This window comes from Geotrypetes seraphini, chromosome 5 (genome assembly GCF_902459505.1).
Source record: "Geotrypetes seraphini chromosome 5, aGeoSer1.1, whole genome shotgun sequence".
Lineage (NCBI taxonomy): Eukaryota > Metazoa > Chordata > Amphibia > Gymnophiona > Dermophiidae > Geotrypetes > Geotrypetes seraphini.
The window spans coordinates 213,414,296-213,427,313 of record NC_047088.1 but is presented as its reverse complement, the minus strand read 5'-3'; the positions used below and the strand labels follow the sequence as shown (position 1 = coordinate 213,427,313).

Genomic DNA, 13,018 nt, shown 5'->3' with positions numbered 1-13,018 from the left:
TCGTGTTCCCCAACCGATTCACTAAACTTCTGTCCGATGAATCTCCGATCCGATCATGCTAATGAGGGGAAACGCCATGCAACAGTAGGAAGCGATCGATTCACTAACCAGAAGAAAAACTGATTGTGTTTACCGATCTGAAAAAGAGCGACTGCTCAGGATCAGTCGCTTACTATCCTTGCTGACTCTTCTCTCCTCAAATATCAGTATCGAGGCTACAACCCCATATAAAACAAAATTAAAGAATAAAAAACTGCAACATAACTTTACATATGCGTAAGGAGTCATTCGAGTTTTATATTTTGTAAAATGCACATTGCAAGCCCGTGGGTTTAAACCGCGGGTTTAAAGCGTGTTCTGTTTGAAAAATGTCCATAGTCTGGCTATACAAAAATATATGCACTGCATCGGTCACAAATCATTCCTTTTTAAAAATATCCAACTAGTAGGGGGCCAGCAAAAGTAAACTGCAGCCACCCCCTCCCCCCTTTCTTTTGGTGTTCACTTGTCACGTGTATATGACATCACGGGGTCACATTGTATGCTTCACAGCCCATGAAGCTGCATAGCCCATGGGATTCCTATGCTGTATATGACCGGGCGTGATACCAGCTACCGCTGTCCAACAGTTCGCGATTCCTCCTTCCAAACCTTCGAAGAATTCTGGCCACAACTTCAACAGCTTGCATCAAAAACTCCGAAGAGAAGAGATCTCTCTCTTCTGGTGTTTTTTATATTACATTTTTTTACGACAACAATGCTTTGTGATTGGCGCATTTGACGTCTGCCAGTTACGTGCGGGAATAAACCCCGCCCACTAACTACGTAGTAAAGGGCGAAGAACAAGCGCATGCATAAATTGCATCAGTAACTAACAAGGACACTCTGCACATGCGATCCGTCGGATCGCTGTAGAGCATGTGTCCGATCAGATCATTTGTATGTAAAATCTGTTGTGAATCAGTCGCTCAGCAAAACTCGACCAACAATCGCCCAACAACTATCCAGTCAGTAAGTTTAGTGAATCGGGGCCTAAGTGTTCTTAGGGCTGGATTCTATAAACAACACCCAGCTTAAGATGCCTAGAAAAGCAGCACCTACCACATGCTAGGCATCGTTTGTAGAATTGCACCTAGCAATGCCTATACTGACTTAGGCACTTGTAGGTGTGTATACCAGGCTTAAGCGCTGATATATTAAGCCAGGATTTTCTTGGTCTAAAATACCAGCACCTAAGTCAATCTACACCTAGTCAACACCCTTAACCATGCTTACTTGCCATGTAGGTTCCAGTAGGTGCCTCGGTGTAGAAGCTTACTGACTAATTTTTAAATTTGTTTTTAATGGTGCCTTCAATTAATGGCACCAATTAAAAATTTAAGCTAGGCGTCAAGATGAGCAAGATTGCCGATCTAGATATCTAACTTCAGGTTCCATTCATAGAATCAGAGCCTTGGCATGTATTCTGGCATAAGGGCTTACACTAACTGAAACCTGGTATAACACTGGCAGGCAACGTATTTACGCAGCATCCAAATTCTATATCGTTGTGCATAGTTCTTTGGAACGCCTCTGAGCAGCCCATGCCCTGCCCATAGCCACACCCCCTTCTGGGTTACGCGCAAGAGGATTTGGGTACAAATCTTTATAGAATCACACTTAGCCAGATCCGGATGTAAATTCAAATTAGAGCCAATTAACATCAATAATTTAATGTTAACAGTCAGTCATTGATTTAACTGCTTGTTAACTAAATTTAGTTGCAAACAGATCTCAGGATCACAAGTAAATTTGGGTGCCGTTTATAGAATCCAGAGGATAACAGCTATAGGGAGGGGGGAGAAACAATTCTACAATATGGCGCCTCCATACAAATGTCCCATTATCATGCTATGAGAACCTATTCTATACAGACACTTGTGCACTCAAGTGTCCTTAATGAATACTTGTGCTCTTTAAGATGTGGCCATAGACCTGGTGTAAATGTGGATGCCTAAATGTAATAGGCACATGGTCATCTTATAGTATTCTGTAAGTTTCCCACCAAACTTCCACCCCCTCTTACAATTACAGGTACGCACTATGCCATTTTAACGACATTGGCACAGGGCTCAGGTACACTTAGGTGCCAAAATGTCAGTATTCTGTACATTTAGGCACACAGCTGATGTGCAAATGTAAGCACCTGGTTATAAAACTGTCGTTCAGGTGTATTCACACCACGATTAACCTAACTATTTCCAGCAAGTAGTAAAATGCTTTTTGCTGACTGCAGTCTGTGCCCAATTCCTACCTCATAAAGTTAGAAGGTGAATTAGCACGCACTTTCATGCCAAATCAGTAACTAACAGCTCAAACTAATTCAAAGGCTAACTGTTTAAAGCGCTTTAGTAACTCCCCCTTAAATAGTGAAAGCTCCAGATTTAGAAATATACCCAACAAGGCAGGGAAGCTGCTGCAGTAAGGCTGGACTTCAACAAAGCAGTAATGTTCCAGGGAGCACAGAACCAATAATACCACCACTTTTATTCCTTATAAAACAAGACACCCCCTCCCCCAAAATACCAAATAGTAAAAATGAAACAAAAAAAAGGAACATTTCTCTAAATGTCTATGTAATTCACTAGAATCTACACTTCTCAGAGCAGCAATTACTTTTGAAACTATGAAATGTCACCGAGAGTTATACTTAAATACACACGTACAGTTTAGAAACAAAAACAACCAAAAAATTTTGAAAAGGAGAACTTGCTAAGCCCTAGCTCCTGAGCTAGGATGATTTGGTCTTGCAAAACAGGGCGGGCCAGCAACCTGTCCCACTACAAAAGGAAATCAAACTCTGAGGTAGATAACTGATCATACATAGCTGACCAGACAAGTACACAGTTTTTGGAAGACAACTTAATTATTTTTCAGCATTTGCAGCTGTAATAAAAGGAGCTGAAAGAGCAGTGAATATTCTAATATATGCAAGATTAAAAAAAATAATAATAAAAATCTGTGTATTTGCTGAGCAGGAATTTCATAGTTTCAAAATGTGTTTTTTTTTCTTTACATTTAACACTTGTAGTGATGATTTGAAGTGTGGCACTGCTTGGATCCAAGCCTTCCTTCATGCTTCAGGTTGCGTGTCCATACATCGATTCAAACTAGGAAATCAAAATGCAAATGTACAAAAAAAGGCACATTCTCCTAACCACAAACTGGTCTGGCAAAAAAATAAAAGAGCACATAAATATGTCATGCTGAGATAAACCATAGCTATTGGTTACTGGCTCTTTGTTCTTTGGTAAAGTTACCCTTAAAAGTGCCAAGTTGTCTAATTTTACCTAACATAGGTGCTCTTTTACTAAACCGCTTGCACACAAGAAAAGGCTTACTACAAAATGTGTTCCAAGTGTTTTGTGGTAACTTGACTGCTTGTGTGTACTGATAATTTTAAAATATTTTTAAAAGGGGATATGTCATGGGTGGAGAATGGGTGCAGAAGTATTAACCAGCTTGTGCTTTTGTATTAGCACAAAATAACTAGTTATTACGGGAGCACTTAGGCCCACATTCTATAAATGGCACCTAGCTGTTTAAGGTGCCTAACTTAGGGTTCCTTTTACTAAGGCGCGCTAACCGATTTAGCATGTGCTAATTGATTTAGTGCACGCTAAAGATTAGCACATGCGCGCTAAATTGGTTAGCGCACCTTAGTAAAAGGACCCCTTAATTTTTTTAATTGGCTTAATCAGCCAAAAATATTTTAAAAATTAATTTGCTAGTAGGCGTCTACACTGAGGTGCCTACAGGCAAGTAGGCATAGTTAGGGGTGGATTCAGGGTGGTTTGGGCATGGATTGACTTAGGCACCGGTTGGCCACTACCTTGAGTGCACTCATTTAGGCCAAGAAAACACTGGCCTAAATGGCAGTGTGCCTAAGGATTCAATACCTACTGGCACCTAAAACATTCAGATACCGCTAAGTGTGATTCTATACACAGCAACTAGCGGATGATTAAAAACTGCACCGAATAGCACCTAGGAGTTAGACACCGTTAATAGAATCAAGGCCTTAGTGCCTCCTGAATAGGAGGTGGCACCCATAAGCGCATGAACTGAAAAAAAAAATTATTCAAAAATGCCTTAAATTGTGTCATATTGAATCTGGGCTCAGTGTGCAGGAAAGTTCTGCATTCAGACCCGCTAAGTCCAGATTCTAATGCTCTTTAGTAATAGAGCCCCATAGAGAGCTAGTACCCAATCTATTAATTCATCTACCTACATTTCATCTTACAGATTAATTTTTTTTTTTTTTTTTACATTTTTTAAAAATAAAAATCATTTAGCTTTTGCCACTTTTGCTGTAACAGCAATTTTTTGTATGTTAGGTCTTAGCACAATCATCGCTCCAAAGTACTATTTATTTGAATAAAGACAGAAAGAATCTGTGATATCCCGACCCCTATTCCCCAATCTACCTATACTAAAAACTAAAACATCAAGTTACTTTTTAAAAATTAAAAAATTTTGCAAAAAACACAAAAAAAGATTAAAGATTTTACATTACATCGTACAGCAGATTTCCTAAATCATTCAGTCTTCCAAAGGAAATGACCAACATGTGGCCTTACAAACAATTTCTCTTATTGAGATTTCCCTCATCAGAAAATGTGTTGCACACAATAGAATTCATTCCCCTCACTCACTTAACTACCCTATACACAAGACCCCTCCCCCGATTAAAAACACTTTCTACACACTAATTTTTTTTAAAAAGACAATTTTTAGCAATTTTAATAGACTACCTTTTAAAAGCCCTATGCTGCTGTTTTACAAGGCATAATAGACCAGCTCATTTGGTCAAAGCGTTCTACATCATTATTGTGGACTACATACTGAAACAGCTACAGCATTAAAAAGGTTTAAGGCAAACTGGAATTCATAGAAAAAGACTAAGACATTTCCCACTATGTTAAAGAAAGACAGGCCAATGTAGCTAAAACACTGCACTATAACAACATTCACACTGCAAGCAGAGAACACCATCAGATTTTTTTTTTTTTTTTTACTATTTTAATCTTCAAAAAAAAAAAAAAAAAATTTCATACAATTAAAAATAAAAAAAATGTAACAAAAAGCATCTGTTATGCACTTGAAAAAGTCTGTGTGGTCATCTGTGCATAGCCAGAAAACAGATTTTTTTTTGTGTGTTGTAATAATACTCGATAAAAACTTTTTTTCTTTAATAAAATAAACTTGTTTGGGGGGCAGGGGGGAACAGTCACTAGATGAATTTAAGGACTTTTATGCACCTCATAGAACTTATAGCAAAAATAGTTTTAGTTGATTTTATTATAAATAATGGTTTTTTTTTTTTTCAAAGAACCTGTGCAAAAAACTGTCAATAATTCCTAAAGCACAATTGATCACAAAAAAATTCATGATTGTATCAGGCTTTGCACCTTCATCCAGGTACGGTCTCAAAACTGCAAATCTGAAAGAAGAAAAAACAATTATTTCTTTTTATTTTAGTAATGGAAATTTTTTGTTATCAAAGATATCTCCTGTACTACGCCGATCCAGGAAAAAAATGTTTACAATGCTCCTTTCTCTATCTGAAAATGCTCTTTAGAAATATTTTTAAAATATTATGCTTAGTCTTTTACTATAGTGTGCCAAGCATTAATACATAAGGACATAAGAACATAATAGCTATGCTAGATCAGACCAGTGGTCCTTCTAGCCCAGTATCCTTTTCCTACAGTGGCCAATCCAGGTCACAAGTACCTGACAAAAACCCAAATAGTAGCAACATTCCATGCTACTGATCTCAGGGCAAGCAGTGACTTCCCCTAAGCCCCTAGCGGACTATGGACTTTTTCTCCAGGAACTTGTCCAAACTTTTTTTTGTTAAACCAGAAGTATTAACCACTGTTATCACATCCTCTGGAAATGAGTTCCAGAGTTTAATTATTTTCTGAGTGAAAAATATTTCCTCATATTGGTTTTAAAAGTATTTCCCTGTAACTTCATCGAATGTCTCCTTTTTTAAAAAACTTTATTTAGTTTTTAATGCCAACAAAAAGTGCAATACAATTTATATACAAATAATGATAATGAACCAAGCACTTATAATCAATCAGTATCTATACAAAAGATAAAAATTCCCTCCCCCATCTATCATTACCATCAGGAATAATACTAAAACAAAAGATATACCCCCTCCTGCTCCCACTCCCCTGGATGTGTGGGTGAAAAACAATAGAAAATAAAGATAAAGATAACTATAGCAAATCTACAAAAATCTACGTTCATACAAATCTATATTCATACAATTCCTATGAGGGTCGGAGCATTTACCTTGCCAGCCCACAGTAGAAACCTCTACCGCAGCTTTGTAAACGGAGCCCTTAGAGTGTTATGTCATATATGTCCTTTCCGTTAATGCAGATTGATCAGATGCATTATGCGTGAGGCAATTCCCCACTGTGCGCCTTATGTGGCTACTCCCAGAACTAGAAAATTATCTAGTCCAAAAAGTAAGAACCAAGTAAACATGGCAGACTGGTGAGCCATAATGCCTCCAATTTCTTCAGGCTGAGCAGCAAATAGCTTTGAGTTTTCTTAACCCATAGATAGAATGGTGTGGGCCACCAGGTCCATTAGCTCACCAGTTACTAGGGAAACGTGTGGGGCTACAGGAGGAGTAGGGTTTCTTTGCTCTATTCTGCACACAGAAAAGGTATTCTGCTGGCTATGATCATGATCAGTGTGGAAAAACACAGATAATGGCAAGTCGATGAGAAAATTAAAACTTGACCTTGCTTCGGGTAGCTAAGGACAGGTGCCCGACATGGCAGCTTGGGTTGGAGATGCTGTGTTTTATGTGCCCCTGAAGCAGCCCTAGGCGAAACATGAGAGGGCATAGGATGAAGTTAAGAGGTGATAAGCTCAGGAGTAATCTAAGGAAATACTTTTTTACAGAAAGGATTGTAGACATGTGGAATAGTCTCCCGGTAGAGGTAGTGGAGACAAAGACTGTGTCTGAGTTGAAGAAAGCATGGGACAGGCACATGGGATCTCTTAAGGAGAGGAGGAGATAGTGGATGCTGTGGATGGGCCAACTGGCCTTTATCTGAAGTCATGTTTCTATAACCATAAAGCTTTATGACCTCACAATTCAAGTGTTAAGAGCCTTAGCTTATAACAATGATGCCTTATGAATGAAGGTGTAAAGAATGAAGGTGTAAAGGAGGAAATAGTGGATGCTATGGATAGGCCATTTGGCCTTTATCTGCCTTCATGCTTCTGTGTCGGGCACCTGTCCTTATCCACCCAGAGCAAGTAGTGAATAAAGATAAAATTTTAATTTTTTCATTGGCTTGCTGCTTTCTAGCATGAGTTTATTCATTGACGGGCCATGGTGCCACTGCTTTTGACTCAAGCCTACCCTCTCAGTGGCAGTGACACGGGTTAGTGTCAACATCTACACCACATAATGTCCAATCAGGTGCCACTCATGCTCAACCAAAAGGATAGTTTTGGCTAAGCCACTGCCTGATTTTACTTCTAAGGGGGTCCCAGGATTAGTTCATGAATATCCAGATGCTCCCCAATTAGGAAGGGGCTTACACCAGATCACTTCAGGTATATCTAGGTTTAATAATTTTAGTGGGGCCAGGGACTGTTGCTTCCTGGGTGCACAAGACATAGAGATATTTTATTTTTAAGAGACTTGATTTGCATTCTGTATACACATATCCAGCATGCCACCCTTCCCTTGGCTGCTATTTTTATCACAATACAGTTGGATCCTTTCATGCCAATTCTTTCCAGAACTTGCACTGTCAAACAGCACATTATGAGAGGAAGACAGAGTTCCTGGTACCAAAGTGTTTAATATGAATTACAACTCTTGGGTTCACCGCAGAATTTAATTCCTGAAGCCATCCAGCAATTACGGCACCCATTCAGCATTGAATGGGAGTGATTAAAATGCAGTACTGAGATGCTGCAGATTAGTTACTCTCGTAGTACATAATTAACACTGCTTGTGATCAAGCTTGCAAGGTGCCCTATTCATACTGCCCAGGAGCACTGGGCTGCTAAGCTGCAGACTGATGCTCCTGAACTGTATCGTAAAGTAGCCAGGCAATAATGCATAATCTCTCCCTGCATCACACCTCCCTGAAGAGCTCCTCCATCATATCTCTTCTCCCCCGTAAAGGGGGAAAGGGATTGGGACGTGTATACCGCCTTTTTGTAGTTATACAACCACACTCAAAGTGGTTTACATACAGATACTTCAGGCATTTCCCCTATCTGTCCCAGTGGGCTCACAATCTATCTAATGTACCTGGGGCAGTGGAGGATTAAGTGACTTGTCCAGGGTCATAGGGAGCAGCTTGAGATTTGAGCCTACAACCTCAGGGTGCTGAGGCTGTAGTTCTAACCACTATACCACTCTCCATCCATTCCTCTCTCAAAGAGATCCCATTCTCTGTAGCCCCCTAGCCTATCTGTCAACTTGACCCATAGTTATATGTAGTACTGAGATTACTGTTAGGTGTAACTGGCAGCAAGTGAGCCTTGTGCAAAGGCTGAAAGTGTCAACAAAGCTGGCATTAATACCCTACCTGGCGTGTAAGGACAGATTATCAAATAAAAGGAATCCCCTCATGCAACGCTTTATGAGCCAGAACGCTGCAGCTTTAATGGCTCTTGACCCATTGCTGTAGCTACTAGACTATTCCTTTGTTACATGAGAGAGTTTTAAGTCATATGATCAGTCCACCCTTATGTTCACATGACAAGTACAGAACATTGGGAGACAGATGCTTGTGCTATTGGGGAAACCTGCACTGGGATATATGTGTGTGTGTGTGTGTACATGTGTATGTATGTGTGTATGAATGTGTTTGTGTGTATGTGTGTGTATATATGTATGCATGTGTGTGTATGAATGTGTGTTTGTGTATGCATGTGTGTGTGTGTATGAGTGTGTATATCTATGTGTGTGTATGTATGTGTGTATGTATGTGTGTGTATGAATGTGTATGTGTGTATGAATATGTGTAATTATTTGTGCATGAATGTGTGTGTATGTATGTGTGTGTATGTGTGTGTATATATGTATGTGTATATGTATGTATACACATACACACACACATGCACATACATACACACACACACATGCATACACACACATTCATACATGTGTATATATGTAGTAGGAGGAGTGGCCTAGTGGCTAGACCTGGTGCTTCAGAATCTTGAGGTTGCAGGTTCAATCCCAGTGCTGCTCCTTATGACCCTGGGCAAATCACTTAACCCTCCATTGCCACATTTACCGTAGTTAGACTGTGAGCCCATGAGACAAACAGAAAAAATACCTAGAGTACCCGATTACTATTCAATGCATTGTAAACCACTTTGATATCCATGGAGGAAAGGTGGTATATCAAATAATAATAACCATAACCATGATGAAATCATTTTTAGTCTTACCAAATAAGTAATCAGTAAGTCTATTTATTCCCTAGTCTAGATGTGTGATGATTACTTTAAGCCTGTTCAGAGTGATTGGAATAACTTACCTTCCCATTACTTGTTTTGCTGATAGGTGTAGGGAGAATGGTCACTGGATGTCTCTACTGTAACCTGCTGCTGGCCGCTAGCATCCTATAAATTAATGGAAACAGAACCAAGAGTTGCACATCAGCTGGCAAACTGTATTCCCAAATCCCAAAGCATTACAAGGGCAATTTCCAAAGCTCAGAAAAATAAGCTATTTTGAAAATCACCCACACTCTCTGCTGAAAATGGCATGCTAATTTTTCTATAATGTGCACGCCTTGACATGCATTCTACAGAGCAGTGGTTCTCAACCCAGTTCATAAGACACACTTAGCCAAATTTTCAGGCTACCGACAATGAATATGCATGAGATAGTTTGCATAGAATGGAGGCAGTGTGTGCAGACCTTTCTTGGGCATATTCATTGCAGATATTCTGAAAACCCAACTGGCTGATTGGAGAACCCCTGGCATAGAGCAGAGTTAGATGCGAAGCAGCAACAATGGAAACAATTCTCTAAGTTGGCTCCTCCATTTAGGGGCACCAATACCACACAATCAGCTTTAATTCTATAATGGCAAATGTGCACCAAGATGTTCTTATAAAATACCAGCTTAAATCCAAATTGGCACGCCATGACACCAGGCCAATAGCAGGCATAAATGGGTGGGCCTAAGGGCACCATAAAATACATGCAGCTTACAGTATTCTATAAGTTAAGTGTGTAAGTTGAAGACACATCAATGCTCCACTCCCTTATAGTTATGCACCAAAGGACTTATGTGCTACCTTATAGAATAGAGCGTAGTGCGATTATACTCATAAGTGTCAATTTGTGAGTACACACCTTCAGAACAATTTTATAACTAGATGTCAAAATGCAAGTACCCAGTTATAGAATTGCTCTGAAAGTTTGTAGCCCAAAAAAGTATCCACAGAAGCAGCAGGGCCAATCTCTGCAGGCACATTTTCTTGCATAAATATTCAAAACAAACCCACATACACACATACTTTAGCTTTGATTATCACTTGTATTCTGGGTGCAAGAGTTTCTGTGGTCCATCAGACTACTATCAAACACCATGATACTTTCGACAAGTTGTGACACTTTATAAGCCTAATAGATCTTTATGATTCGAAAATCAAAAACTATTAATTCCAATAGTGCAGGGAAATTATGCAGAAACTAGAGCGATGACTTTCGGCATTGCTCGTGTCAAAAATTTGCATACCATTTTCAGCAGAGTGTGTGGGTGCAAACCGGTTTCAATGTACTCACTCACTCAGCTGCCTCTCACTATCTCTCTTCGCTTATCTCCCCCTGTGTTCCCTCCCGTGAGCTGGTAAGTCCTTCCTATCTGTGCCCTTCTCTTCAACTGCCAACTCCAGCACTCTGTTCTTTCTATCTTGCTGAGCTGTATGCTTGGAACAAGCTGCCCAAATCCCTACGGCGGGCTCCGTCTCTGGCAGTGTTCAAGGCCCAGTTAAAAGCCCACCTCTTTGCGAGTGCTTTCGACTCCTAACTCACCTCACCTCAGGTTATGCATCACCAACCCTATATGTCAGGTCTGTCTGTCCAAGTTAGATTGTAAGCTCTTCCAAGCAAGGATTGTCTATAAATGCGCACACCTTTCAGCGATAAGTAGTAGTAGTAGTAGTAGTAATTTCAGCTGTTTGTTACTGAATTTTTGTGATTAGTTGGCTTTTGAAGAAAAGAATCTGTTTAACCATGTTTACTATTGTACTGTTATGATTTATTAGTTGACAAGTGAAGAGAAGAAATTATTTTATTATGTAGATTTTGTGATAGTTTGTTTTAATTGATGTAAATAGTATATAAAAAAAGTTTTAAATAAATAATACTCATGTTGTAGATTTAGCTTTGCATCTGCATCAAAGAGAGCAGTTTGACTGTCTCTTACATATATCCACTAATCAAGTGATAAATGGTGTACAAATTGAAGAGCCCTAGCCGCTTTAGCCTTTCCTCATAGGGAAGTCATCTCATCCCCTTTAACATTTTCTAATTGCCCCAGGACAGATTGTGAAAGGGGGAGTGCTTGAGTACTTGAATGTAAACCGCTTAGACAACATGTATTGATAGGTGGTATATAAAAAATTTAAATAAATAAATCCACTATTTCTTTTTTATATGCAGAAATGGAACCAATATATGTATAACTTGTGGCACTTACACATGGCCATTTCCATTTATATCCCAGCACTTACATATGACAGCTGCAAAGCAGTGCTGCTCTTCTTTCATGTTGATTTTTACAAAATCAAATATAGAAAGTTCTTTTAAACCAGTGTAAAGGGACACACTCTATCAATTAAAACTCCCGCAACATGTTTTAGTAATATAAATTTACTAGTGTTTAAGCCCGTTAGATTAACGGGTGCTAGAATAGATGTGTAGACTTAACAGATCACAAAATTTAATGAAAACTTACCGTGTGAGCTGTCTTTTTTTTCTTTCTCTCTCTCTTCTTGGCCGCTGTCTGTCTGTCTATTTTTCTTTGTCCGTCTCTCCTTGGCCGCTAGCTGCCTGTCTGTCTTTTTTTCTTTCTCTCTCTCTCCTTGGCCGCTGTCTGTCTTTTTTTTCTTTGTCTCTCTCTCCTTGGCCCTGTCTGTCTGTCTTTTTTTCTTTGTCTGTCTCTCTTTGGCCGCTAGCTGTCTGTTTGTCTTTTTTTCTTTCTCTCTCTCTTCTTGGCCGCTGTGTGTCTGTCTGTCTTTTTTTCTTTGTCTCTCTCTCCTTGGCCGCTGGCTGTCTGTCTGTCTCTCTGGCCCCCTGTCTCTCTGTCATTCTTTGTTTGTCTCTCTCTCCCTGGCCCCCCTGTCTGTCTTTCTTGCTTTCTCTCTCTCCATGCCCACTGTCTTTCTGTGTGCGTCTGTCTTTTGTTCTCATGCGCTGCCTGCCTTTCTTTCTGTCTTTCTCCGTGGCCCCCTTCTGTCTCCCCCCCCCAGAGCATACCAAGATTGTTGCCTGCCCCCCAGCACACCCCTCCCCCAAAGCATAGCAAGTTTGCTCCCTGGCCCCCTTTCCCTCTCCCCCCCCAATTTCCCTGTGCAGCAGCAGCATTTCCCTCCCATCCTTCCCTGTGCAGCAGTACCCCTTGCCTACTCCCCCTGTCCTGTAGTAGGCCAGCCATCAGTAGCATTTCTCATCCCCCCTCCCCTATCCTCCCGGGTCTCACACAGCCGTCGGCAGCGCAGCATTCACAACTAGCTGCTCCTGCTTGCTTTGGTCCTTCATCGCTGCAAGTTCCCACCTACTTTATTTTTGCGCAAAGGCAGGAGCAGGACCCGGCAACAAGGAAGGCCCAAAGCAAGCAGGAGCAGCGAGTTGAAGCCTCCCTCCCTGCCCTAGGCTGGAAGCGATGTCGGCAATGGCAATGCTCCTCTTAACGCTGCAAATCAAACCACCACAGGCTCCACTGCCGCGCATGTGCCG

The 13,018-nt window shown here is 40.4% G+C and overlaps 1 protein-coding gene across 5 annotated transcripts in view; it reads right to left on the bottom strand.

Annotated features, from left to right (window-relative positions):
• Positions 1–4,261: 4,261 nt before the first annotated feature.
• The window catches only part of RBMS1 (RNA binding motif single stranded interacting protein 1), a 457,592-nt gene continuing 448,835 nt past the window's right edge, over positions 4,262–13,018 (bottom strand). For all 5 annotated transcript variants that reach the window (XM_033944639.1, XM_033944640.1, XM_033944641.1 and 2 more), the window contains exons 13-14: positions 9,585–9,669; positions 4,262–5,482 (exon numbers count right to left, since the gene is read on the bottom strand). In XM_033944639.1, the coding sequence (XP_033800530.1) occupies positions 9,592–9,669 (78 nt within the window). In that variant the 3' untranslated portion in view covers positions 4,262–5,482; positions 9,585–9,591. The remainder of the gene's footprint in view (positions 5,483–9,584; positions 9,670–13,018) is intronic.